The following is a 27,304-nucleotide window of genomic DNA, read 5'->3' on the forward strand; positions in this document are numbered from 1 at the left end:
GGAGCTGTTCAAAGAGGTACCCAAAACCATATAGTGATGAAACAAGATGTGGATATGATTCCTACCCTATTTATAGGCGAAGGTCACCAGAAATGGGAGGTCATCAAGGCTATAAAGAAGGTAGAAATGAACCTATAACTTCCAAATGGGTTGTACCTTACAACATGACTCTCTTGAAGTTATTTAATTGTCACTTAAATGTAGAAATATGCACTTCTGTAAAATCCATTAAATATGTAATTAAATATACATTAAAGGGAAGCGATCAGGCAGTTTTCAGTGTAAGCAAAGACGAAATTAAGCAATACTTGACAGGAAGATATATTGGACCATCAGAAGCAGTTTCGATGATACTGGGATTTCCAATTCATGTTAGAGAACCTGCAGTTGTTCGTCTTCAGATACATCTCCCTGATCAACATATGATCTATATTCAAAGGACAAGCAACAGAGACCTTAATAGAAATGCTTCTTGCACAACTCTAACAGAGTTTTTCAATATTTGCCAGAATGATGAATTTGCCAGAACACTCTATTACTCGGATGTCCCAAAATACTATGTGTGGCAAAATAAGAAATGGCAAAGAAGAAAAATGGGTAGAAGAATAGTTGACCACCCAGGAGTTTTTGAAGCAAATATTCTTGGTCGTATGTACACAGTCTCACCAAATAGTGGTGAATTGTACTTTTTGCGGCTACTACTTCACCATGTAAAAGGACCTAATTCTTTTGAATCTCTGCGAACTGTAGCAGGTCATATATGTCCATTATTTAAAACTGCTTGCAAAGAAAGAGGATTACTGCTTCATGACAACCACTGGATACAAACAATGGAGGATGCAGATAAAACGAGAATGCCAAGAGCGATAAGGGATCTGTTCATTGTGATACTTTTAAACACAGAATGTTCAAATCCTCTTGAGTTGTGGGAAAGATTTTCCAACTCCATGGCAATGGATTACTACAATGCAATGCAAATCCAAGTCAACAATCAGAACATGGTCAATAAAAATGCCATCAACAACACGTTGAGGTACATAAATGATAAACTTTGTGCTGCTGACAAATCACTGCAAGATTTTGGATTGCCTTTGCCTCAGAATTTACCTAATGTGATTCACATAAATAGAGCCATAATGGATGAGCAAAGTTACAATATAGCAGAGCAAATGACATATGTAAAGACACATCAACATTTATTAAATGACGAACAATCGATCATCTACAACTTTATATGCAGTTGCTTAAACACAGACTCTTCTTCATTGATTTTCATCGATGCTCCAGGAGGCACAGGAAAGACCTTCTTAATAAAACTTCTTCTTTCAAAAGTAAGGAGCTTAGGACAAATTGCACTGGCTGTAGCATCATCAGGTATTGCTGCAACATTGATGCCTGGTGGTCGCACTGCTCATTCCAGATTCAAGCTTCCTCTCAATGTAAGAGAAAATGATGTTTGTAATTTTGATAAACAATCAGAAACAGCCAACTTGATAAGGGCAGCAAAACTTATTATTTGGGACGAATGTCCAATGATAAGAAGGGAGAGTTTAGAGACGTTCGATAGGACTCTCAAGGATATATGTGGAAACAATGAAACATTCGGAGGGATATTGACGGTGTGCAGTGGTGACTTCAGGCAACTACTACCAGTCATAAAAAGAGGAAATGATGCTGACATTTACAATGCTTGCATCAAAGAGTCGTTTTTGTGGCGTAAATTTAATAAATTTTATTTAAAACAAAACATGAGAGTTCAAGATGATGATGATGAATACTCTAAATTTATTATAAAGATTGGTGAAGACAAACTTGAAAAAAATGAAAATGGTGAGATTGAACTGCCTGAAGATTTGATAATCCGTGCAGATAATGTTGACCAATGCATTGAATACATTTATCCTTCGTTTGACAATCTAGAAATGTTTGCGGAAAATTGCATATTAGTACCATTTAATGATACAGTTAGAGCAATAAATCATAATTGTATTGAAAAATTTCCTGGACAAGTCAAAGAATATTTGTCATTTAATTCTGTTCTTGAAGGAACAGAAGCTACACATTACCCAACAGAATTTCTTGATTCGATAGAGTTATCAGGATTACCTCCACATAAACTTGAACTCAAGAAAGGAGCTCCAATCATATGTATGAGGAATATTGATCCACCACGCTTATGTAATGGTACAAGACTAATAATAGAGGAGCTGTATAATAATTTGATTGTTGCTAAAATTATTGCATCACAGTTTGAAGGAGAAATCGTTTTAATTCCAAGATTGAAAATGGTCTTATCTGAAGGTGACAATATTCCGTTTGCCAGAGTCCAGTTTCCTATACAATTAGCATTTGCTATGACTATTCATAAGTCTCAAGGACAGACCTTACATAAAGTTTTAGTTTATCTAGACAAACCTGTCTTTCAACATGGTCAACTATATGTTGCACTCAGTAGAGTTAAGCGAAAGGAAAACATAAAAGTTTTTTTAAAACACTCAAATTGTACAAAAAATGTTGTAAATAGAAAAGTATTGTCTTAGTTTTAGTGACCTTATTATTAGCATATGAATACAATATTTATTTTCTGTACAATAAGTGCTTAAGCACCCGTGCTTTTCAGCGATACATATTCAATAAAATAAATTGATTAATATAATTAATCTGGATATAAGAGAGTTAGAACCTGATAAGAAGTCTCAATTAAGCAAAAGGATAACAAAAGTTTTCTTTAAAAAAAATTAATTGTACAAAAAATGTAAATAGAAAAGAATTGTCTTAATTTTATTGACCTTATTATTAACATACAAATTAAATATTTTACACAATGGGTACTGAATGTTTGCTTAAATTAAATGAAAAAAGTTACATTTTATTTTCATTTTCTATTTAAAAAGCCATTATTAACATGTGGAGAGTGTTTTTTTTATTATTCTGTACTTTCAACTAACAATTTCATTTAAAAGATGATATAACAAAATTTGAATTTAACTATAATAAGGATTATGATACCTGTTCAGTGCATATTTACCTATAAGTATGACCAACCACTTATAATTCAGTAACTGTAATTTAAAAAAAAATAACAATTATAATAAACAGAACGACTCATAGAAATCTATCTATATTCTTTTTTCATTTTAATATACTTTCATAGAAATGCTTCTGTTATGTAAAAAAAAACTATTTTCTTTATGCCACAAGTGTCACGCTAATACATGAATTCCATAGCTAATATAACGTACTGACCCAACGGGTCACGGGTGGTCTAGTTATTGTTTAAAAGTAAAACATGAATAATTATTGTTTTAAAGTAAAATATTAATAATTATTGTTTTAAAGTAAAATATTAATAATTATTGTTCAAAAGTTACATATGAATAATTATTGTTCAAAATAAAATGTGAATAATTATTGTTTAAAAGTAAACTATGAATAATTATTGTTTAAAAGTAAAATATGAATAATTGTTGTTCAAAAGTAAAATATGAATAATTATTGTTAAAAAGTAAAATATAATTAATTATTCTTCACAAGTAAAACATTAATAATTATTCGTCAAAAGTAAAACATCATTAATTATTGTTCAAAAGTAAAATATTAATAATTATTGTGTAAAAGTAAAATATAAATAATTATTGTTCAAAAGTAACATATGAATAATTAATATTCAAAAGTAAAACATGAATAATTATTGTGCAAAAGTAAAACATCTATAATTATTGTTCAAAAGTAAAATACAGATAATTATTGTTTAAAAGTAAAATATGAATAATTATTGTTCAAAAGTAAAATATGAATAATTATTGTTCAAAATAAAATATAAATAATTATTGTTCAAAATAAAATATGAATAATTATATTTCAAAATAAAACATGAATAATTATTGTTCAAAACAAAATATGATTAATTATTGTTTAAAAGTAAACTATGAATAATTATTGTTTAAAACTAAAATATGAATAATTATGGTTCAAAAGTAAAATATGAATAATTATGGTTTACAAAGTAAAATATTTATAATTATTGTTTAAAGTAAAATATTAATACTTATTGTGTAAAAGCTAAATATGAATAATTATTATTCAAAAATAAAATATGAATAATTATTGTTTACAAGTTAAATATTAATAATTATTGTTTAAAAGTAAAATATGAATAATTATTGTTACAAGTAAAATATGAATATTTATTCTTCACAAGTCAACGTGAATAATTATTCGTCAAAAGTAAAACATGAAAAATTATCGTTCAAAAGTAAAATATGAATAATTATTCTTCACAAGTAAAACATGAATAATTATTCGTCAAAAGTAAAACATCATTAATTATTGTTGAAAAGTAAAATATGAATAATTATGGTTCAAAAATAACATATGAATAATTATTGCTGAAAAGTAAAATATGAATAATTATTGTTCAAAAGTAAAATATGAATAATTATTGTTTAAAAGTAAAACATGAATAAGTATTGTTTAAAAGTAAAATATTAATAATTATTGTTTAAAAGTTACATATGAGTAATAATTGTTCACAAAAACATATGAATAATTAATATTCAAAAGTAAAACACGAATAATTAGTGTTCAAAAGTAAAACATGAATAATTATTGTTCAAAAGTAAAATATGAATAATTATTGTTCAAAATAAAATGTGAATAATTATTGTTCAAAAGTAAACTATGAATAATTATTGTTTAAAAGTAAAATATGAATAATTATTGTTCTAAAGTAAAATATGAATACTTATTGTTCAAAAGTAAAATATGAATACTTATTGTTGAAAAGTAAAATATGGAGAATTATTGTTCAAAAGCAAAACATGAATAATTATTGTTTAAAAGTAAAACATGAATAATTATTGTTTAAAAGTAAAATATTAAGAATTATTGTTTAAAACTAAAATATGAATAATTATTGTTCAAAAGTAACAGGTGAATAATTAATATTCAAAAGTAAAACATGAATAATTATTGTTACAAAAGTAAAATACAGATAATTATTGTTTAAAAGTAAAATATGAATTATTATTGTTCAAAAGTAAAATATGAATAATTATTGTTAAAAAGTAAAGCACAAATAATTATTGTTCGAAAGTAAAATATGAATAATTATTGTTCAAAAGTAAAATATGAATACTTACTGTTAAAAAGTTAAATATTAATAATTATTGTTCAAAACGAAAAAATGAATAATTATTGTTCAACATAAAACATGAATAATTATTGTTCAAAATAAAACATGAATAATTATTGTTCAAAAGTAAAATATGAATAATTATTGTTTACAAGTAAACTATCAACAATTATTGTTAAAAAGTAAAATATGAATAATTATTGTTCAAAAGTAAAATATGAATAATTATTTTTTAAAAGTAAAATATGAATAATTATTGTTTAAAAGTAAAATCGGAATAATTATTGTTCAAAAGTAAAATATGAATAATTATTGTTTAAAAGTAAAATATGAATAATTATTGTTCCAAAGTAAAATATGAATAATTATTGTTCAAAAGTAAAACATGAACAATTATTGTTCAAAAGTAAAATATGAATAATTATTGTTTACAACTAAACTATGAATAATTATTGTTTAAAAGTAAAATATGAATAATTATTGTTCAAAAGTAAAATATGAATACATACTGTTTAAAAGTAAAATATGAATAATTATTGTTCAAAAGTAAAATATGAATAAGTATTGTTCAAAAGTCAAACATGAATAATTATTGTTCAAAAGTCAAACATGAATAATTATTGTTCAAAAGTAAAACATGAATAATTATTTTTTAAAAGTAAAACACTGATAATTATTGTTCAAAAGTAAAATATGAATAATTATTGGTTAAAAGTAAAACATGAATAATTATTGTTCAAAAGTAAAATATGAATAATTGTTCTTCACAAGTAAAATATGAATAATTAATCTTCAAAAGTAAAACATTAATAATTATTGTTCAAAATAAAATATGAATGATTATTGTTGAAAAGTAAAATATGAATGATTATTGTTGAAAAGTAAAATATGAATGATTATTGTTGAAAAGTAAAAAAGGAATAATTATTGTTCAAAAGTAAAACACTAATAATTATTGTTCAAAAGTAAAATATGAATAATTATTGTTTAAAAGTAAAATATGAATAATTATTGTTCAAAAGTAAAACATCAATAATTATTGTTCAAAAGTAAAATATGAATAATTATTGTTTCAAAGTAAAACATGAATAATTATTGTTTCAAAGTAAAACATGAATAATTATTGTTTAAAAGTAAAATATTAATAATTATTGTTTAAAAGTAAAATATGAATAATTATTGTTCAAAAGTAACATATGTATAATTAATATTCAAATGTAAAACATGAATAATTATTGTGCAAAAGTAAAACATCAATAATTATTGTTCAAAATAAAATACAGATAATTATTATTCAAAAGTAAAATATGAATAATTATTGTTCAAAATAAAATATGAATAATTATGGTTCAAAATAAAATATGAATAATTATTGTTCAAAATAAAATATAGATAATTATTGTTCAAAATAAAACATGAATAATTATTGTTCAAAACAAAATATGATTAACTATTGTTCAAAAAAGTAAAATATTAATAATTATTGTTTAAAGTAAAATATTAATACTTATTGTTCAAAAGTAAAATATGAATAATTATTGTCTAAAATAAAACATGAATAATTATTGTTCAACAGTAAAATATGAATAATTATTGTTCAAAAGTAAAATATGAATAATTATTGTTCAGAAGTAAAAAAGAATAATTATTGTTCAAAAGTAAAATATGAATAATTATTGTTAAAAGTAAAATATGACTAATTATTGTTCAAAAGTAAAATATGAATAATTATTGTTTACAAGTAAACTATGAATAATTATTGTTCAAAAGTAAAACATAAATAATTATTGTTCAAAATAAAATATGAATAATTATTGTTCAAAATAAAACGTGAATAATTATTGTTTAAAAGTAAACTATGAATAATTATTGTTTAAAAGTAAAAAAGGAATAATTATTGTTCACAAGTAAAATATGAATAATTATTGTTTAAAAGTAAAATATGAATAATTATTGTTCCAAAGTAAAATATGAATAATTATTGTTCAAAAGTAAAACATGAACAATTATTGTTCAAAAGTAAAATATGAATAATAATTGTTTACAACTAAACTATGAATAATTATTATTTGAAAGTAAAATATGAATAATTAATGTTCCAAAGTAAAATATGAATACTTACTGTTTAAAAGTAAAATATGAGTAATTATTGTTCAAAAGTAAAATATGAATAATTGTTGTTCAAAAGTCAAACATGAATAATTATTGTTCAAAAGTTACATATGAATAATTATTGTTCAAAAGTAAAATATGAATAATTATTGTTCAAAAGTAAAACATGAATAATTATTGTTTAAAAGTAAAACATGAATAATTATTGTTCAAAATTAAAATATGAATATTTGTTCTTCACAAGTACAACATGAATAAGTAAGCGTCAAAAGTAAAACATATATAATTATTGTTCAAAATAAAATATGAATGATTATTGTTGAAAAGTAAAATATGAATAATTATTGTTCGAAAGTAAAATATGAATAATTATTTTTTAAAAGTAAAATATGAATAATTATTGTTTAAAAGTAAAATATGAATAATTATTGTTTAAAAGTAAAATATGAATTATTATTGTTCAAAAGTAAAATATGAATAATTATTGTTTAAAAGTTAAATATGAATAATTATTGTTCAAAAGTAAAATATGAATAATTATTGTTTAAAAGTTAAATATGAATAATTATTGTTTAAAAGTTAAATATGAATAATTATTGTTTAAAAGTTAAATATGAATAATTATTGTTCAAAAGTAAAGCACAAATAATTATTGTTCGAAAGTAAAATATGAATAATTATTGTTCAAAAGTAAAATATGAATAATTATTGTTTAAAAGTAAAATATGAATAATTATTGTTTAAAAGTTAAATATGAATAATTATTGTTTAAAAGTTAAATATGAATAATTATTGTTCAAAAGTAAAATATGAATAATTATTGTTTAAAAGTAAAATATGAATACTTACTGTTTAAAAGTTAAATATTAATAATTATTGTTCAAAACGAAAAAATGAATAATTATTGTTCAACATAAAACATGAATAATTATTGTTCAAAATAAAACATGAATAATTATTGTTCAAAAGTAAAATATGAATAATTATTGTTTACAAGTAAACTATCAACAATTATTGTTAAAAAATAAAATATGAATAATTATTGTTCAAAAGTAAAATATTAATAATTATTTTTTAAAAGTAAAATATGAATAATTATTGTTTAAAAGTAAAATCGGAATAATTATTGTTCAAAAGTAAAATATGAATAATTATTGTTTAAAAGTAAAATATGAATAATTATTGTTCCAAAGTAAAATATGAATAATTATTGTTCAAAAGTAAAACATGAACAATTATTGTTCAAAAGTAAAATATTTATAATTATTGTTTACAACTAAACTATGAATAATTATTGTTTAAAAGTAAAATATGAATAATTATTGTTCAAAAGTAAAATATGAATACATACTGTTTAAAAGTAAAATATGAATAATTATTGTTCAAAAGTAAAATATGAATAAGTATTGTTCAAAAGTCAAACATGAATAATTATTGTTCAAAAGTCAAACATGAATAATTATTGTTCAAAAGTAAAACATGAATAATTATTTTTTAAAAGTAAAACACTGATAATTATTGTTCAAAAGTAAAATATGAATAATTATTGGTTAAAAGTAAAACATGAATAATTATTGTTCAAAAGTAAAATATGAATAATTGTTCTTCACAAGTAGAATATGAATAATTAATCTTCAAAAGTAAAACATTAATAATTATTGTTCAAAATAAAATATGAATGATTATTGTTGAAAAGTAAAATATGAATGATTATTGTTGAAAAGTAAAATATGAATAATTATTGTTTAAAAGTAAAAAAGGAATAATTATTGTTCAAAAGTAAAACACTAATAATTATTGTTCAAAAGTAAAATATGAATAATTATTGTTTAAAAGTAAAATATGAATAATTATTGTTTAAAAGTAAAACATCAATAATTATTGTTCAAAAGTAAAATATGAATAATTATTGTTTCAAAGTAAAACATGAATAATTATTGTTTCAAAGTAAAACATGAATAATTATTGTTTCAAAGTAAAACATGAATAATTATTGTTTCAAAGTAAAACATGAATAATTATTGTTTCAAAGTAAAACATGAATAATTATTGTTTCAAAGTAAAACATGAATAATTATTGTTTCAAAGTAAAACATGAATAATTATTGTTTCAAAGTAAAACATGAATAATTATTGTTTCAAAGTAAAACATGAATAATTATTGTTTAAAAGTAAAAAAGGAATAATTATTGTTCAAAAGTAAAACACTAATAATTATTGTTCAAAAGTAAAATATGAATAATTATTGTTTAAAAGTAAAATATGAATAATTATTGTTTCAAAGTAAAACATGAATAATTATTGTTCAAAAGTAAAACATGAATAATTATTGTTTCAAAGTAAAACATGAATAATTATTGTTTCAAAGTAAAACATGAATAATTATTGTTTAAAAGTAAAATATTAATAATTATTGTTTAAAAGTAAAATATGAATAATTATTGTTCAAAAGTAAAATATGAATAATTATTGTTTCAAAGTAAAACATGAATAATTATTGTTTCAAAGTAAAACATGAATAATTATTGTTTAAAAGTAAAATATTAATAATTATTGTTTAAAAGTAAAATATGAATAATTATTGTTCAAAAGTAAAACATGAATAATTATTGTTTCAAAGTAAAACATGAATAATTATTGTTTCAAAGTAAAACATGAATAATTATTGTTTAAAAGTAAAACATGAATAATTATTGTTTAAAAGTAAAATATGAATAATTATTGTTCAAAATAAAATATGAATAATTATGGTTCAAAATAAAATATGAATAATTATTGTTCAAAATAAAATATGAATAATTATTGTTCAAAATATAACATGAATAATTATTGTTCAAAATAAAACATGAATAATTATTGTTCAAAACAAAATATGATTAACTATTGTTCAAAAAAGTAAAATATTAATAATTATTGTTTAAAGTAAAATATTAATACTTATTGTTCAAAAGTAAAATATGAATAATTATTGTCTAAAATAAAACATGAATAATTATTGTTCAACAGTAAAATATGAATAATTATTGTTCAAAAGTAAAATATGAATAATTATTGTTCAGAAGTAAAAAAGAATAATTATTGTTCAAAAGTAAAATATGAATAATTATTGTTAAAAGTAAAATATGACTAATTATTGTTCAAAAGTAAAATATGAATAATTATTGTTTACAAGTAAACTATGAATAATTATTGTTCAAAAGTAAAACATAAATAATTATTGTTCAAAATAAAATATGAATAATTATTGTTCAAAATAAAACGTGAATAATTATTGTTTAAAAGTAAACTATGAATAATTATTGTTTAAAAGTAAAAAAGGAATAATTATTGTTCACAAGTAAAATATGAATAATTATTGTTTAAAAGTAAAATATGAATAATTATTGTTCCAAAGTAAAATATGAATAATTATTGTTCAAAAGTAAAACATGAACAATTATTGTTCAAAAGTAAAATATGAATAATTATTGTTTACAACTAAACTATGAATAATTATTGTTTAAAAGTAAAATATGAATAATTATTGTTCAAAAGTAAAATATGAATACATACTGTTTAAAAGTAAAATATGAATAATTATTGTTCAAAAGTAAAATATGAATAAGTATTGTTCAAAAGTCAAACATGAATAATTATTGTTCAAAAGTCAAACATGAATAATTATTGTTCAAAAGTAAAACATGAATAATTATTTTTTAAAAGTAAAACACTGATAATTATTGTTCAAAAGTAAAATATGAATAATTATTGGTTAAAAGTAAAACATGAATAATTATTGTTCAAAAGTAAAATATGAATAATTGTTCTTCACAAGTAAAATATGAATAATTAATCTTCAAAAGTAAAACATTAATAATTATTGTTCAAAATAAAATATGAATGATTATTGTTGAAAAGTAAAATATGAATGATTATTGTTGAAAAGTAAAATATGAATAATTATTGTTTAAAAGTAAAAAAGGAATAATTATTGTTCAAAAGTAAAACACTAATAATTATTGTTCAAAAGTAAAATATGAATAATTATTGTTTAAAAGTAAAATATGAATAATTATTGTTCAAAAGTAAAACATCAATAATTATTGTTCAAAAGTAAAATATGAATAATTATTGTTTCAAAGTAAAACATGAATAATTATTGTTTCAAAGTAAAACATGAATAATTATTGTTTAAAAGTAAAATATTAATAATTATTGTTTAAAAGTAAAATATGAATAATTATTGTTCAAAAGTAACATATGAATAATTAATATTCAAATGTAAAACATGAATAATTATTGTTCAAAAGTAAAACATCAATAATTATTGTTCAAAATAAAATACAGATAATTATTATTCAAAAGTAAAATATGAATAATTATTGTTCAAAATAAAATATGAATAATTATGGTTCAAAATAAAATATGAATAATTATTGTTCAAAATAAAATATAGATAATTATTGTTCAAAATAAAACATGAATAATTATTGTTCAAAACAAAATATGATTAACTATTGTTCAAAAAAGTAAAATATTAATAATTATTGTTTAAAGTAAAATATTAATACTTATTGTTCAAAAGTAAAATATGAATAATTATTGTCTAAAATAAAACGAATAATTATTGTTCAACAGTAAAATATGAATAATTATTGTTCAAAAGTAAAATATGAATAATTATTGTTCAGAAGTAAAAAAGAATAATTCTTGTTCAAAAGTAAAATATGAATAATTATTGTTAAAAGTAAAATATGACTAATTATTGTTCAAAAGTAAAATATGAATAATTATTGTTTACAAGTAAACTATGAATAATTATTGTTCAAAAGTAAAACATAAATAATTATTGTTCAAAATAAAATATGAATAATTATTGTTCAAAATAAAACGTGAATAATTATTGTTTAAAAGTAAACTATGAATAATTATTGTTTAAAAGTAAAAAAGGAATAATTATTGTTCACAAGTAAAATATGAATAATTATTGTTTAAAAGTAAAATATGAATAATTATTGTTCCAAAGTAAAATATGAATAATTATTGTTCAAAAGTAAAACATGAACAATTATTGTTCAAAAGTAAAATATGAATAATTATTGTTTACAACTAAACTATGAATAATTATTATTTGAAAGTAAAATATGAATAATTAATGTTCCAAAGTAAAATATGAATACTTACTGTTTAAAAGTAAAATATGAGTAATTATTGTTCAAAAGTAAAATATGAATAATTGTTGTTCAAAAGTCAAACATGAATAATTATTGTTCAAAAGTTACATATGAATAATTATTGTTCAAAAGTAAAATATGAATAATTATTGTTCAAAAGTAAAACATGAATAATTATTGTTTAAAAGTAAAACATGAATAATTATTGTTCAAAATTAAAATATGAATAATTGTTCTTCACAAGTACAACATGAATAAGTAAGCGTCAAAAGTAAAACATATATAATTATTGTTAAAAATAAAATATGAATGATTATTGTTCCAAAGTAAAATATGAATAATTATTGTTTAAAAGTAAAATATGAATAATTATTGTTCCAAAGTAAAATATGAATAATTATTGTTCAAAAGTAAAACATGAACAATTATTGTTCAAAAGTAAAATATGAATAATTATTGTTTACAACTAAACTATGAATAATTATTGTTTAAAAGTAAAATATGAATAATTATTGTTCAAAAGTAAAATATGAATACATACTGTTTAAAAGTAAAATATGAATAATTATTGTTCAAAAGTAAAATATGAATAAGTATTGTTCAAAAGTCAAACATGAATAATTATTGTTCAAAAGTCAAACATGAATAATTATTGTTCAAAAGTAAAACATGAATAATTATTTTTTAAAAGTGAAACACTGATAATTATTGTTCAAAAGTAAAATATGAATAATTATTGGTTAAAAGTAAAACATGAATAATTATTGTTCAAAAGTAAAATATGAATAATTGTTCTTCACAAGTAAAATATGAATAATTAATCTTCAAAAGTAAAACATTAATAATTATTGTTCAAAATAAAATATGAATGATTATTGTTGAAAAGTAAAATATGAATGATTATTGTTGAAAAGTAAAATATGAATAATTATTGTTTAAAAGTAAAAAAAGGAATAATTATTGTTCAAAAGTAAAATATGAATAATTATTGTTCAAAAGTAAAACATGAATAATTATTGTTTAAAAGTAAAACATGAATAATTATTGTTCAAAATTAAAATATGAATAATTGTTCTTCACAAGTACAACAGGAATAAGTAAGCGTCAAAAGTAAAACATATATAATTATTGTTAAAAATAAAATATGAATGATTATTGTTGAAAAGTAAAATATGAATAATTATTGTTTAAAAGTAACATATTAATACTTATTGTTCAAAAGTAAAATATGAATAATTATTGTTCGAAAGTAAAATATGAATAATTATTGTTTATAAGTAAAAAAGGAATAATCATTGTTCAAAAGTAAAACACGAATAACTATTCGTCAAAAGTAAAATATGAATAATTATTGTTTAAAAGTAAAACATGAATAATTATTGTTCGAAAGTAAAATATGAATAATTCTGGTTCAAAAGTAAAATATGAATAATTATTGTTCAAAAGTAAAACATGAATAATTATTGTTTAAAAGTAAAATATGAATAATTCTGGTTCAAAAGTAAAATATGAATAATTATTGTTCAAAAGTAAAACATGACTAATTATTGTTCGAAAGTAAAATATGAATAATTCTGGTTCAAAAGTAAAATATGAATAATTATTGTTCAAAAGTAAAATATGAATAATTATTGTTTAAAAGTAAAACATGAATAATTATTGTTTAAAAGTAAAATATTAATAATTATTGTTCAAAAGTAACATGTGAATAATTAATATTCAAAAGTAAAACATGAATAATTATTGTGCAAAAGTAAAACATCAATAATTATTGTTCAAAAGTAAAATATAGATAATTTTTGTTGAAAAGTAAAACATGAATAATTATTGTTCAAAAGTAAAATATGAATAATTATTGTTAAAAAGTAAATATGAATAATTATTGTTTAAAGTAAAATATTAATAATTATTGTTTAAAAGTAAAATATGAATAATTATTGTTCAAAAGTAACATATGAATAATTAATATTCAAAAGTAAAACATGAATAATCATTGTGCAAAAGTAAAACATCGATAATTATTGTTCAAAAGTAAAATACAGATAATTATTGTTTAAAAGTAAAAAAGGAATAATTATTGTTTAAAAGTAAAATATGAATACTTATTATTCAAAAGTAAAATATGAATAATTATTGTTCACAATAAAACATGAATAATTATTGTTCAAAACAAAATATGATTAATTATTATTTAAAAGTAAACTATGAATAATTATTGTTTAAAACTACAATATGAATAATGATTGTTCAAAAGTAAAATATGAATAATTATTGTTTCAAAGTAAAATAGTAATAATTATTGTTTAAAGTAAAATATTAATACTTATTGTTTAAAAGTTAAATATGAATAATTATTATTCAAACATAAAATATGAATAATTATTGTTTACGAGTAAAATATTAATAATTATTGTTTAAAAGTAAAATATTTATAATTATTGTTTAAAAGTAAAATTTTAATAATTATTGTTCAAAAGTAAAACATGAATAATTATTGTTCAAAAGTAAATATGAATATGTATTGTTTAAAAGTAAACTATTAGTAGTTATTGTTTAAAAGTAAAATATGAATAATTATTAATCAAAAGTAAAATATGAATAATTATTGCTTAAAAGTAAAATATGAATAATTATTGTTCAAAATTAAAATATGAATAATTATTGTTCAAAATGAAAATATGAATAATTATTGTTCAGAACTAAAACATGAATAATTATTGTGCACAAGTAAAATATGAATAATTATTGTTCAAAAGTAAAATATGAATAATTATTGTTTCAAAAGTAAAATATGAATGATTATTGTTCAAAAGTAAAATATGATTTATTATTGTTTAAAAGTAAAATATGAATTATTATTGTTCAAAAGTAAAATATGAATTATTATTGTTTAAAAATAAAATATGAATAATTACAGTTTAAATGTCAAATGTGAATAATTATTGTTCAAAAGTAAAATATGAATAATTATTGTTCAAAAGTAAAATATAATTATTGTTCAAAATTAAACTATGAATAATTATTGTTGAAAAGCAAAAAAGGAATATTTATTGTTTAAAAGTAAAATATGAATAATTATTGTTAAAAATTAAAATATTAATTATTATTGTTCAAAATAAAATATATATAAATTATTCTTCAACATTAAAATATGAGTAATGTGTTACAAAAAGTAAAATATAAATAATTATTGTTTAATAGTAAAATATGAATAAATATTTTTCAAAAGTAAAATATGAATAATTATTTTTCAAAAGTAAAATATGAATAATTATTGTTCAAAAGTAAAATATAAAAAATTATTGTTTAAAAGTAAAATATGAATAATCATTGTTTAAAAGTAAAATATTGATAATTATTGTTTAAAAGTAAAACATGAATTATTATGTTCAAAAGTAAAATATGAATGATTCTTGTTCAAAAGTAAAATATAAATAATGCTTGTTCAAAAGTAAAATATGAATAATTATTGTTTAAAAATAAAACATGAATAATTATTTTTTTAATGTCAAATATGAATAATTATTGTTTAAAAGAAAAATATAAATATCTGTAGTTCAAAAGGAAAATATGAATAATTATCGTTCAAAAGTGAAATATGAATAATTATTGTTTAAATATGAATAATTATTGTTTAAAAGGAAAATATGACTAATTATTGTTAAAAAGTAAAATATGCATAATTATTGTTCAAAAGTAAAATATCAATAATTATTGTTGAAAATTAAAATATGACTAATTATTGTTTAAATGTAAAATAAGAATAATTGTTATTCAAAAGGAAAACATGAATACTTATTGTTCATTTGTAAAATATGAATAATTATTGTTTAAAAGTAGAATATTAATAATTTTTGTTCAAAAGTAAAATATGAATTATTGTTGTTCAAAAGTAAGATATGAATAATTATTGTTCAAAAGTAAAACATGAATAATTATTGTTAAACAGTAAAATATGAATAATTACTGTTCAAAAGTAAAATATATAATTTATTTATATATAAGTAATACATTAATAATTATTGTGTAAAAGTAAAACATGAATAATTAGTGCTCAAAAGTAAAACATGAATAATTATCGTTGAAAAGTAAAATAATAATAACTATTGTTAAAAAGCAAAACATTAATAATTATTGTTTAAAAGTAAAATATGCATAATTATTGTTCAAAAGTAAAATATGAATAATTATTGTTTAAAAGGAAAATATGAATAATTATTGTTTAAAAGTAAAATATGAATAATTATTGTTTAAAAGTAAAATATTAATAATTATTGTTTAAAGTAAAATATGAATAATTATTGTTCAAAAGTAAAATATGAATAATTATTGTCCAAAAGTGAAATATGAATAATTATTGTTCAAAAGTAAAACATGAATAATGATTGTTCAAAAGTAAAATATTAATAATTATTTTTCAAAAGTAAAATATGAATAATTATTGTTTAAAAGTAAAATATGAATAATTATTGTTTAAAAGTACAATATTAATCATTATTATTTTAAAGTAAAATATGAATAATTATTGTTCAAAAGCAAAATATGAATAATTAATATTGAAAAGTAAAACATGAATAATTATTGTTCAAACGTAAAACATGAATAATTATTGTTTAAAAGTAAAATATGAATATGTATTTTTTAAAAGTAAACTATGAATAATTATTGTTTAAATGTAAAATATGAATAATTATTGTTTAAAAGTAAAATATTAATCATTATTTTTCAAAAGTAAAATATGAATCATTTATATTCAAATGTAAAACATGAATAATTATTGTTCAACAGAAAAATATCAATAATTATTGTTCAAAATTAAGATACGAATAATTATTGTTGAAAAGTAAAATATGAATGATTATCGTTCAAAAGTTAAATATGACTAATTATTGTTCAAAAGTAAAATATGAATAATTATTGTTTAAAAGTAAAATAAGAATTATTATTGTTCAAAAGTAAAAAACGAATTATTATTGTTCAAAAGTAAAATATAAATAATTATTGTTCAAAAGTAAAATATGAATAATTATTGTTCAAAAGTAAAATATAATTATTGTTCAAAATTAAACTATGAATAATTATTGTTGAAAAGCAAAATAGGAATAATTATTGTTGAAAAGTAAAATATGAATAATTATTTTTTAAAAGTAAAATATTAATAATTATTGTTTAAAAGTAAAATATTAATAATTATTGTTCAAAATAAAATATAAATATTATTGTTCAACAGTAAAATATAAGTAATGTTGTACAAAAAGTAAAATATAAATAATTATTGTTTAATAGTAAAATATGAATAATTATTTTTCAAAAGTAAAATATGAATAATTATTTTTCAAAAGTAAGATATGAATAATTGTTGTTCAAAAGTAAAATATAAAAAATTATTGTTTAAAAGTAAAATATTAATAATTATTGTTTAAAAGTAAAACATGAATAATTATTTTCAAAAGTAAAATATGAATGATTCTTGTTCAAAAGTAAAATATGAATAATTATTGTTTAAAAATAAAATATGAATAATTATTGTTTAAATGTCAAATATGAATAATTTTTGTTGAAAAAAGAAAAATATTAATAATTGTGGTTCAAAAGGAAAATATGAATAATTATTGTTCAAAAGTAAAATATCAATAATTATTGTTTAAATGTAAAATAAGAATAATTGTTATTCAAAAGGAAAACATGAATAATTATTTTTCATTTGTAAAATATGAATAATTATTTTTAAAAGTAAAATATTAATAATTTTTGTTCAAATGTAAAATATGAATTATTGTTGTTCAAAAGTAAAATATGAATTATTGTTGTTCAAAAGTAAAATATGAATTATTGTTCAAAAGTAAAATATGAATAATTATTGTTTAAAAGTAAAATACGAATAATTATTGTTTGAAAGTAAAATATTAATAATTATTGTTTAAAAGTAAAACATGAATAATTAGTGTTCAAAATTAAAACATGAATAATTATCGTTAAAAAGTAAAATAATAATAATTTTTGTTTAAAAGCAAAATATTAATAATTATTGTTTTAAAGTAAAATATTAATAATTATTGTTTAAAAGTAAAATATTAACAATTATTGTTTAAAGTAAAATATTAATAATTATTGTTCAAAAGTAAAATATGAATAATTATCGTTCAAAAGGAAATATGAATAATTATTGTTTAAAAGGAAAATATGAATAATTGTTGTTTAAAAGTACAATATTAATCATTATTGTTTCAAAGTAAAATATGAATAATTATTGTTCAAAAGTGAAATATGAATAATTATTGTTTAAAAGTAAAATAAAAATAATTATTGTGCAAAAGTAACATATGAATAATTAATATTGAAAAGTAAAACATGAATAATTATCGTTCAAACGTAAAACATGAATAATTATTGTTGAAAAGTAAAATATGAATATGTATTTTTTAAAATAAACTATGAATAATTATTGTTTAAAAGTAAAATATGAATAATTATTGTTTAAAAGTAAAATATGAATAATTATTGTTCAAAAGTAAAATATGAATCATTTATATTCAAATGTAAAACATGAATAATCATATTAAAATATGAATCATTTATATTCAAATGTAAAACATGAATAATTATTGTTCAATAGAAAAATATGAATAATTATTGTTTAAAATTTAGATACGAATAATTATGTTGACAAGTAGAATATGAATGATTATTGTTCAAAAGTAAAATATGAATAATTATTGTTCAAAATGAAATATGAATAATTATTATTTAAAAGTAAAATATGAATAATTATTGTTCAAAAGTGAAATATGAATAATGATTGTGCAAAAGTGAAATATGAATAATTATGAGTCAAAAGTAAAATATTGATAATGATTGGTCAAAAGTGAAATATGAATAATTAATATTCAAAAGTAAAATATGAATAATTATTGTTCAAAAGTGATATATTAATAATTATTTTTGAAAAGTAAAATATGAATAATTATTGTTCAAAAGTGAAATATTAATAATTCAAAAGTAAAATATGAATAATTATTGTTTAAAAGTAAAATATGAATAATTATTATTCAAAAGTAAAACATGAATAATTATTGTTCAAAAGTGAAATATGAATAATTGTTATTCAAAAGTAAAATATGAATAATTATTGTTCAAAAGTAAAATATTAATAGTTATTGTGCAAAAGTGAAATATGAATAGTTATTGTGCAAAATTAGAATATGAATAATTATTATTTAAAAGTAGTAAACAAATACTTTTCCAATGTAGAATGTGAATTATTATTGTTGCGAAGTAAAATATTAATAATTATTGTTCAAAGGTATAATATGCATTAGTATTGTTCAAAACTAGAATATTAATAACTATTATTCCAAAGTAGAATATAAATAATTATTGGTCAAAAGTAAAATATGAATGATTATTGTTAAAAAGTAGAATATGAATAATTATTTTTTTTTAAATAGAATATCAATAATTTGCTTCAAAACTAGTAAATAAATAATATTTTTCAAAAATATATGAATAATTATTGCTAAAAAGTAGAATTTAAATAAATATTGTTCAAAAGTTGAATAGGAATTATGATTATTTGAAAGTAGAATATGAAGAATTATTGTTCAAAAGTTAAATATGAATAATTATTATTCAAAATTTGAATATGAATAATTATTATTTAAAAGTAGAATATCAATAATTATTGTTCAAAAGTTGGATACAAATAATTGTTAATCAAAAGTTTAATACAAATAATTATTATTTAAAAGTTGAGTATAAATAATTATGATTCAAAAGTAGAAGAGTAATAATTATTGTTCAAAGTAGGATATAAATAAATGTTCAAAATAGAATATAAATAATTATACAAAAGTAGAATATAAATGATTATTATTCAAAAATAGAATATGAATAATTATTATTTAAAAGTAAAATATTAATAAATGTTGTTCAAAAGTAAAATTTGAATAATTATTATTCAAAATAAAATACGACTAATTATTGTTCAAAAGTAAAATATTTACAATTATTGTTTAAACGTAAAACATGAATATTTATTGTTCAAAAGTAAAACATTAATAATTATTATTTATAAGTAAAGTATGAATAATTGTTGTTTAAAAGTAAAATATTAATAATCATTGTTTAAAAGTAAAAAATTAATAATTATTGTTCAAAAGTAAAATATGAATAATTATTATTGATGTAGAATATAAATAATTATTATTCAAAATAAAATATAAATAATTATTATTCAAAAGTAGAATATGAATAATTAATGTTCAAAAGTAGAATATAAATAATTATTGTTCAAAAGTTGAATACAAATAATTATTATTCAAAAGTTTAATATAATTGTTATTCAATAGTTGAATATTAATTATTATTATTCAAAAGTAGAATATGAATCATTATTGTTCAAAAGTAGGATATGAATAATTGTTCAGAAGTAGAATAGGAATAATTATTATTCAAAAGTAGAATATAAATGATTATTATTCAAAAGAAGAATATAAATAATTATTATTCAAAAGTAGAATATAAATGATTATTATTCAAAAGAAGAATATAAATAAGTATTATTCAAAAGTAGAATATAAATAATTTTGGTTCCAACATGAATATGAATAATTAATGTTCAAATATAGAATATGTATAATTATTATTCAAAATAGAATATAAATAATTATTATTCAAAAGTTGAATATAAATAATGTCTATTAAAAAGTAGAATGTAAATAATTATTATTCAAAAGTATAAAATGAATAATTATTTGTCAAGAGTAGAATATGAATAATATTTTATTTAAAAGTAAAATATGAATTATTATTTTTCAAAAGTAGAATATAAATTATTATTATTCAAAATAGAATATAAATAATTATTATAAAAAGTAGAATATAAATAATTATTATTCAAAAGTAGAATATAAATAATTATTTATATTCTACTTTTTGAATAATAATTTTTTATATTCGACTTTGAATAATAATTATTTATATTCGACTTTGAATAATAATTATTTATATTCGACTTTTTAATAATAATTATTTATATTCGACTTTTGAATATTAATTATTTATATTCGACTTTGAACAATTATTTGTTATATTCGACTTTTGAATAATAATTATTTATATTCGACTTTTGAATAATTATTTATATTCTACTTCTGAATAATAATTATTTATATTCGACTTTGAATAATAATTATTTATATTCTACTTTTGAATAATAATTAGTTATATTCAACTTTGAATAATAATTAGTTATATTCAACTTTGAATAATAATTAGTTATATTCTACTTTTGAATAATAATTATTTATATTCGACTTTTGAATAATAATTATTTATATTCTACTTTTGAATAATAATTATTTATATTCGACTTTGAATAATAATTATTTATATTCAACTGGTAATAATAATTATTTATATTCTACTTTTGAATAATAATTATTTATATTCGACTTTTGAATAATAATTATTTATATTCTAGTTTTGAATAATAATTATTTATATTCGACTTTGAATAATAATTATTTATATTCTACTTTTGAATAATAATTATTTATATTCTACTTTTGAATAATAATTATTTATATTCTACTTTTGAATAATAATTATTTATATTCTACTTTTGAATAATAATTATTTATATTCTACTTTTAATAATGATTATTCATATTCTACTTTTGAATAATAATTATTTATATTCGACTTTGAATAATTATTTTTATATTCTACTTTTGAATAATAATTATTTATATTCGACTTTGAATAATAATTATTTATATTCTACTTTTGAATAATAAATATTTATATTCGACTTCTGAATAATAATTATTTATATTCTACTTTTGAATAATAATTATTTATATTCTACTTTTGAATAATGATTATTTATATTCGACTTTGAATAATTGTTTTTATATTCTACTTTTGAATAATAAATATTTATATGCTTCTTTTGAATAATAATTATTTATATTCTACTTTTGAATAATAATTATTTATATTCTACTTTTGAATAATAATTATTTATATTCTACTTTTGAATAATAATTATTTATATTCTTCTTTTGAATAATAATTATTTATATTCTTCTTTTGAATAATAATTATTTATATTCTACTTTTGAATAATAATTATTTATATTCTACTTTTGAATAATAATTATTTATATTCTTCTTTTGAATAATAATTATTTATATTCTACTTTTTAATAATAATTATTTATATTCTTCTTTTGAATAATAATTATTTATATTCTTCTTTTGAATAATAATTATTTATATTCTACTTTTTAATATTAATTATTTATATTCTACTTTTGAATATTAATTATTTATATTTTTCTTTTGAATAATAATTATTTATATTCTACTTTTGAATCATAATTATTTATATTCTTCTTTTGAATAATAATTATTTATATTCTACTTTTTAATAATAATTATTTATATTCTTCTTTTGAATAATAATTATTTATATTCTTCTTTTGAATAATAATTATTTATATTCTACTTTTGAATAATAATTATTTATATTCTACTTTTGAATATTAATTATTTATATTCTTCTTGTGAATAATAATTATTTATATTCTACTTTTTAATAATTATTATATTCTTCTTTTGAATAATAATTATTTATATTCTACTTTTGAATAATAATTATTTATATTCTACTTTTGAATAATAATTATTTATATTCGACTTTTGAATAATAATTATTTATATTCTTCTTTTGAATAATAATTATTTATATTCTACTTTTGAATAATAATTATTTATATTCGTCTTTTTAATAATAATTATTTATATTCTACTTTTTAATAATTATTATATTCTTCTTTTGAATAATAATTATTTATATTTTTCTTTTGAATAATAATTATTTATATTCTACTATTGAATAATAATTATTTATATTCTTCTTTTGAATAATAAGTATTTATATTCTACTTTTGAATAATAATTATTTATATTCTACTTTTGAATAATAATTATTTATATTTTACTTTTGAATAATAATTATTTATATTCGACTTTTTAATAATAATTATTTATATTCTACTTTTGAATAATAATTATTTATATTCTTCTTTTGAATAATAATTATTTATATTCGACTTTTGAATAATAATTATTTATATTCTTCTTTTGAATAATAATTATGTATATTCTACTTTTGAATAATAATTATGTATATTCTACTTTTGAATAATAAATATTTATATTCGACTTTTGAATAATAAATATTTATATTCGACTTCTGAATAATAATTATTTATATTCTTCTTTTGAATAATAATTTTTATATTCTACTTTTGAATAATAATTATTTATATTCTACTTTTGAATAATAATTATTTATATTCTATTTTTGAATAATAATTATTTATATTCTACTTTTGAATAATAATTATGTATATTCTTCTTTTGAATAATAATTATGTATATTCTACTTTTGAATAATAATTATGTATATTCTACTTTTGAATAATAAATATTTATATTCGACTTCTGAATAATAATTATTTATATTCGACTTTTGAATAATAAATATTTATATTCGACTTTTGAATAATAAATATTTATATTCGACTTCTGAATAATAATTATTTATATTCTTCTTTTGAATAATAATTATTTATATTCGACTGTGAATAATTATTTTTATATTCTACTTTTGAATAATAATTATTTATATTCTACTTTTGAATAATAATTATTTATATTCTATTTTTGAATAATAATTATTTATATTCTACTTTTGAATAATAATTATTTATATTCTACTTTTGAATAATAATTATTATTCAAAAGTCGAATATAAGTAATTACCATTTCAAAGTAAAATATAAATAATTATTATTCAGAAGGAGAATGTAAATAATTATTATTCAGAAGTAAAATATAAATAATTATTATTCAGAAGTAGAATATAAATAATATTTTATTCAAAAGTTTAATATAAATTATTATTATTATTCAAAAGTAGAATATAAATTATTATTATTCAAAAGTAGAATATAAATTATTTTTATTTAAAAGTAGAATATAAATAATTATTAATCAAAAGTAGAATAGAAATTCAGTTTGATTCCAGACATCAGGAGAAAGAAAGAAAGTGCTTTGTTGTTGTGGGGCAAAAATAAAAATAGAGAGTGGGTATCTTGGAGAATATCCATTACTGTTAAAAATTAAAAAAGGACCAGGATTCACTCAACTAGCTAAGTTTAATAGAGTGTGTTCCAGAGCTATATTCAACAGTGATGCCTGCCTCCTTATGTACAAGTTTGCAACTTGTAAGCACCTTTTTGTTAAATTCCATGGAATGTAATCATTTCCTATCACATCTAATCACATCTCCAGCTAATGCTTGACACTTTCATCTAAACTCCAAAGCAGGTATCTTTATAAATTGAATGAATTCTAATTTTCTCTGGTTATGATTTGAGAATTTTCAGCTGCAGATTCATGTTCATTCTAATTATCCAAAGTAAAAAAAACGTTTTTGTTAGAATATTTGTTTGGGGGTGGGGGATGACTGTCGTGGCCTGTGGAATTAGCTATACCATGTTCAAATCTTATTGAATCTATTCTGGTCATCCATGAATGCTGTTGGGAAATCCATTAATCCTATAAGTAAAATTGGAACTTCTGTTTAATTACCATATTTTCTGACATGATGCTGAGATCAATGGGAAATGTCCAAAATAGATATTTATATGAAGACTTTCTGACTTCCATTGACTTCTGAAAACCTCTGCATTCACCTAATCTCAAGTTATAAGACAAAGAGAGGTTTTATTTTATAGAAAAAAATGTTCCTGGCGTGGGTTCAACATTAAACAACTTAAACAGTTAATTTACTGTAAAACAGGCAAACCAAAATCATAATTGTGTTCATATATTGTTGAATACAGACTTTAATTTTATCTTTTTCTTCTTTTGACTCATTTTTCTAGCTGGATCATCTACAGTTGACTATTGAACAGCAAAAAGTAGAATTGTACAAGAATAAGGCGGAATCTGAAGCTGCTCTTTGGAAAATACAAAAAAAGCATAAAACTCAGGTCAGAATAAAACAAAAACTTGATTTCATGTTATTTTATTTACTTTCTAGTGGGGAGTACCCAGCCTTGCCATGTTGTAAAAATATGCTTGAATATGCAGATTTCATATTTATTATTACAGAGCTAATTCTCTATTGAATATCATATATATATATATATATATATATATATATATATATGAGAGAGATAAGGAGAGAGTACTGATTTCCAAAGTTTTTAAAAAATAACTTGGGTACCATTAACTAGAATCAAAACCAAAATATCTAGCACTCCAATCATGTTTTCTCATTTAGCGTTCTAGCTGCATTACTTACCGTTTAAGCCAACCTGACAGATAAGAAAGATTTAAAATGAAACCACATCTAGTTATGATTAAATTGTACATGTATAAAACTAATAAAAATATGTCAGCCAGTTGAAATGAACATTTTTCATTTCAACTTCCTGACATATTTCTGTATGCGTTATTCATCGATCTAAATAAAGATTTTACTTGCTATAAATCATCCTTGGTATTTGATTACTATTTCCTGTTAATTTCAGTGTTATCAGATCAGATAAGAGTTTATCGGTTAAATATTTACACACACACATCTACTGTTTTATTTATATCAATATAATTTTTATAATAGAAGCATATGTGATTCATGCTCTGCAGAGTTGTCTCATTTAATTGGACTTCTTATTTTTACAATCTAACAATGCATTTTCAAACTAGAAATATTGATGATTAACAACTTGATAAAAAATAAAATGTCCTAGAGATAACTTCAAACTTTAAGTCTCTCATTGGAAATTATTTCAATAGTCCAAAACAATTTATTTTGCTTTAACACAGATTGTATGTAGTTTTTTTCACAATTCTATAATTCTCCCTGCCTAGAAATAAAATATTTGCTAATTATATAAAAAGTAACAATTGTTTATAGTCACTTGATGTAAAATCATCATATCATATGAACCCGAAGATTCTAGTGTGATTTTTGAAATTAACTGTTACGTGTCAGAGAAATTCCCATTTTTTTTTTCTGTAAGTTATATTAGCTTACAGATACCTACAGAAAGTTATGTTGGCTGATATCTCTCTTAAGCTAATGTTTATTTTTCTTTTCTTCTCTTTAAAGTGTATTTATATCTTTTTTTTACCCTTTCATTACCATTGTTTAGCTATGAATTGTTCATATATGTCAATGGTAGCTAACTTTTTCTTCTTTTCATTTTTGATTTGGTTCTTTCTCTATTTTTCCTTTCTTTTTTTTTTTTTTTTTTGTTATCCCTCACCTTTAAATTAAAGTCTTTTCTTTGATTCATTGCATTCAGTATCTCTTATATTTTACTTTGTTTTAAATTATTGGAATTATTTACATTACCATAACATTATGTACCATAGCAATTTTTGATTTTTATAAAATACTAGCAGAAGGGCTTTGCACTGTCATAAAATAGGCTTAAATATGATATTTGTTTAGATTTTGTATATATTATTATAGTCGTGATTTTAAGAGAGAAAAAAAGTATTTTGGTGCCATCAGCTAGAATCGAAACTGAAAGCAAACCTGTAACATTCAACATTAGTGACACTACCACTGTACTAATGTGACACATATATAAACTGATTAAAAACTAAAAATAAACTAAGATGAATGTACAAAATATATAATGATTTTTTTTAATTTTGACTCATTTTTGACCCCTTAAAAACTATTTTAACCAACTAAAAGACCCATAAAAGAACAGTTCATAAAAAATCCAATCATTTGAGGTTTCTAGCGCTACTCTGTGACTTTTAGTTTCGGAATAGATACAGTTTGAAACTATGGAGACAGACAGACAGCCTT

General features: G+C 18.4%; 1 protein-coding gene across 21 annotated transcripts in view; it reads left to right on the top strand.

Annotated features, from left to right (window-relative positions):
- LOC145291308 (centrosomal protein of 162 kDa-like) overlaps positions 1-27,304 on the top strand; it is a 927,819-nt gene that overhangs the window by 794,726 nt on the left and 105,789 nt on the right. For all 21 annotated transcript variants that reach the window (XM_080137033.1, XM_080137018.1, XM_080137021.1 and 18 more), the window contains one exon: positions 25,359-25,466. In XM_080137033.1, the coding sequence (XP_079993159.1) occupies positions 25,359-25,466 (108 nt within the window). The remainder of the gene's footprint in view (positions 1-25,358; positions 25,467-27,304) is intronic.

This window comes from Euprymna scolopes, chromosome 12 (genome assembly GCF_053919585.1).
Source record: "Euprymna scolopes isolate OS-2025 chromosome 12, ASM5391958v1, whole genome shotgun sequence".
NCBI lineage: Eukaryota > Metazoa > Mollusca > Cephalopoda > Sepiida > Sepiolidae > Euprymna > Euprymna scolopes.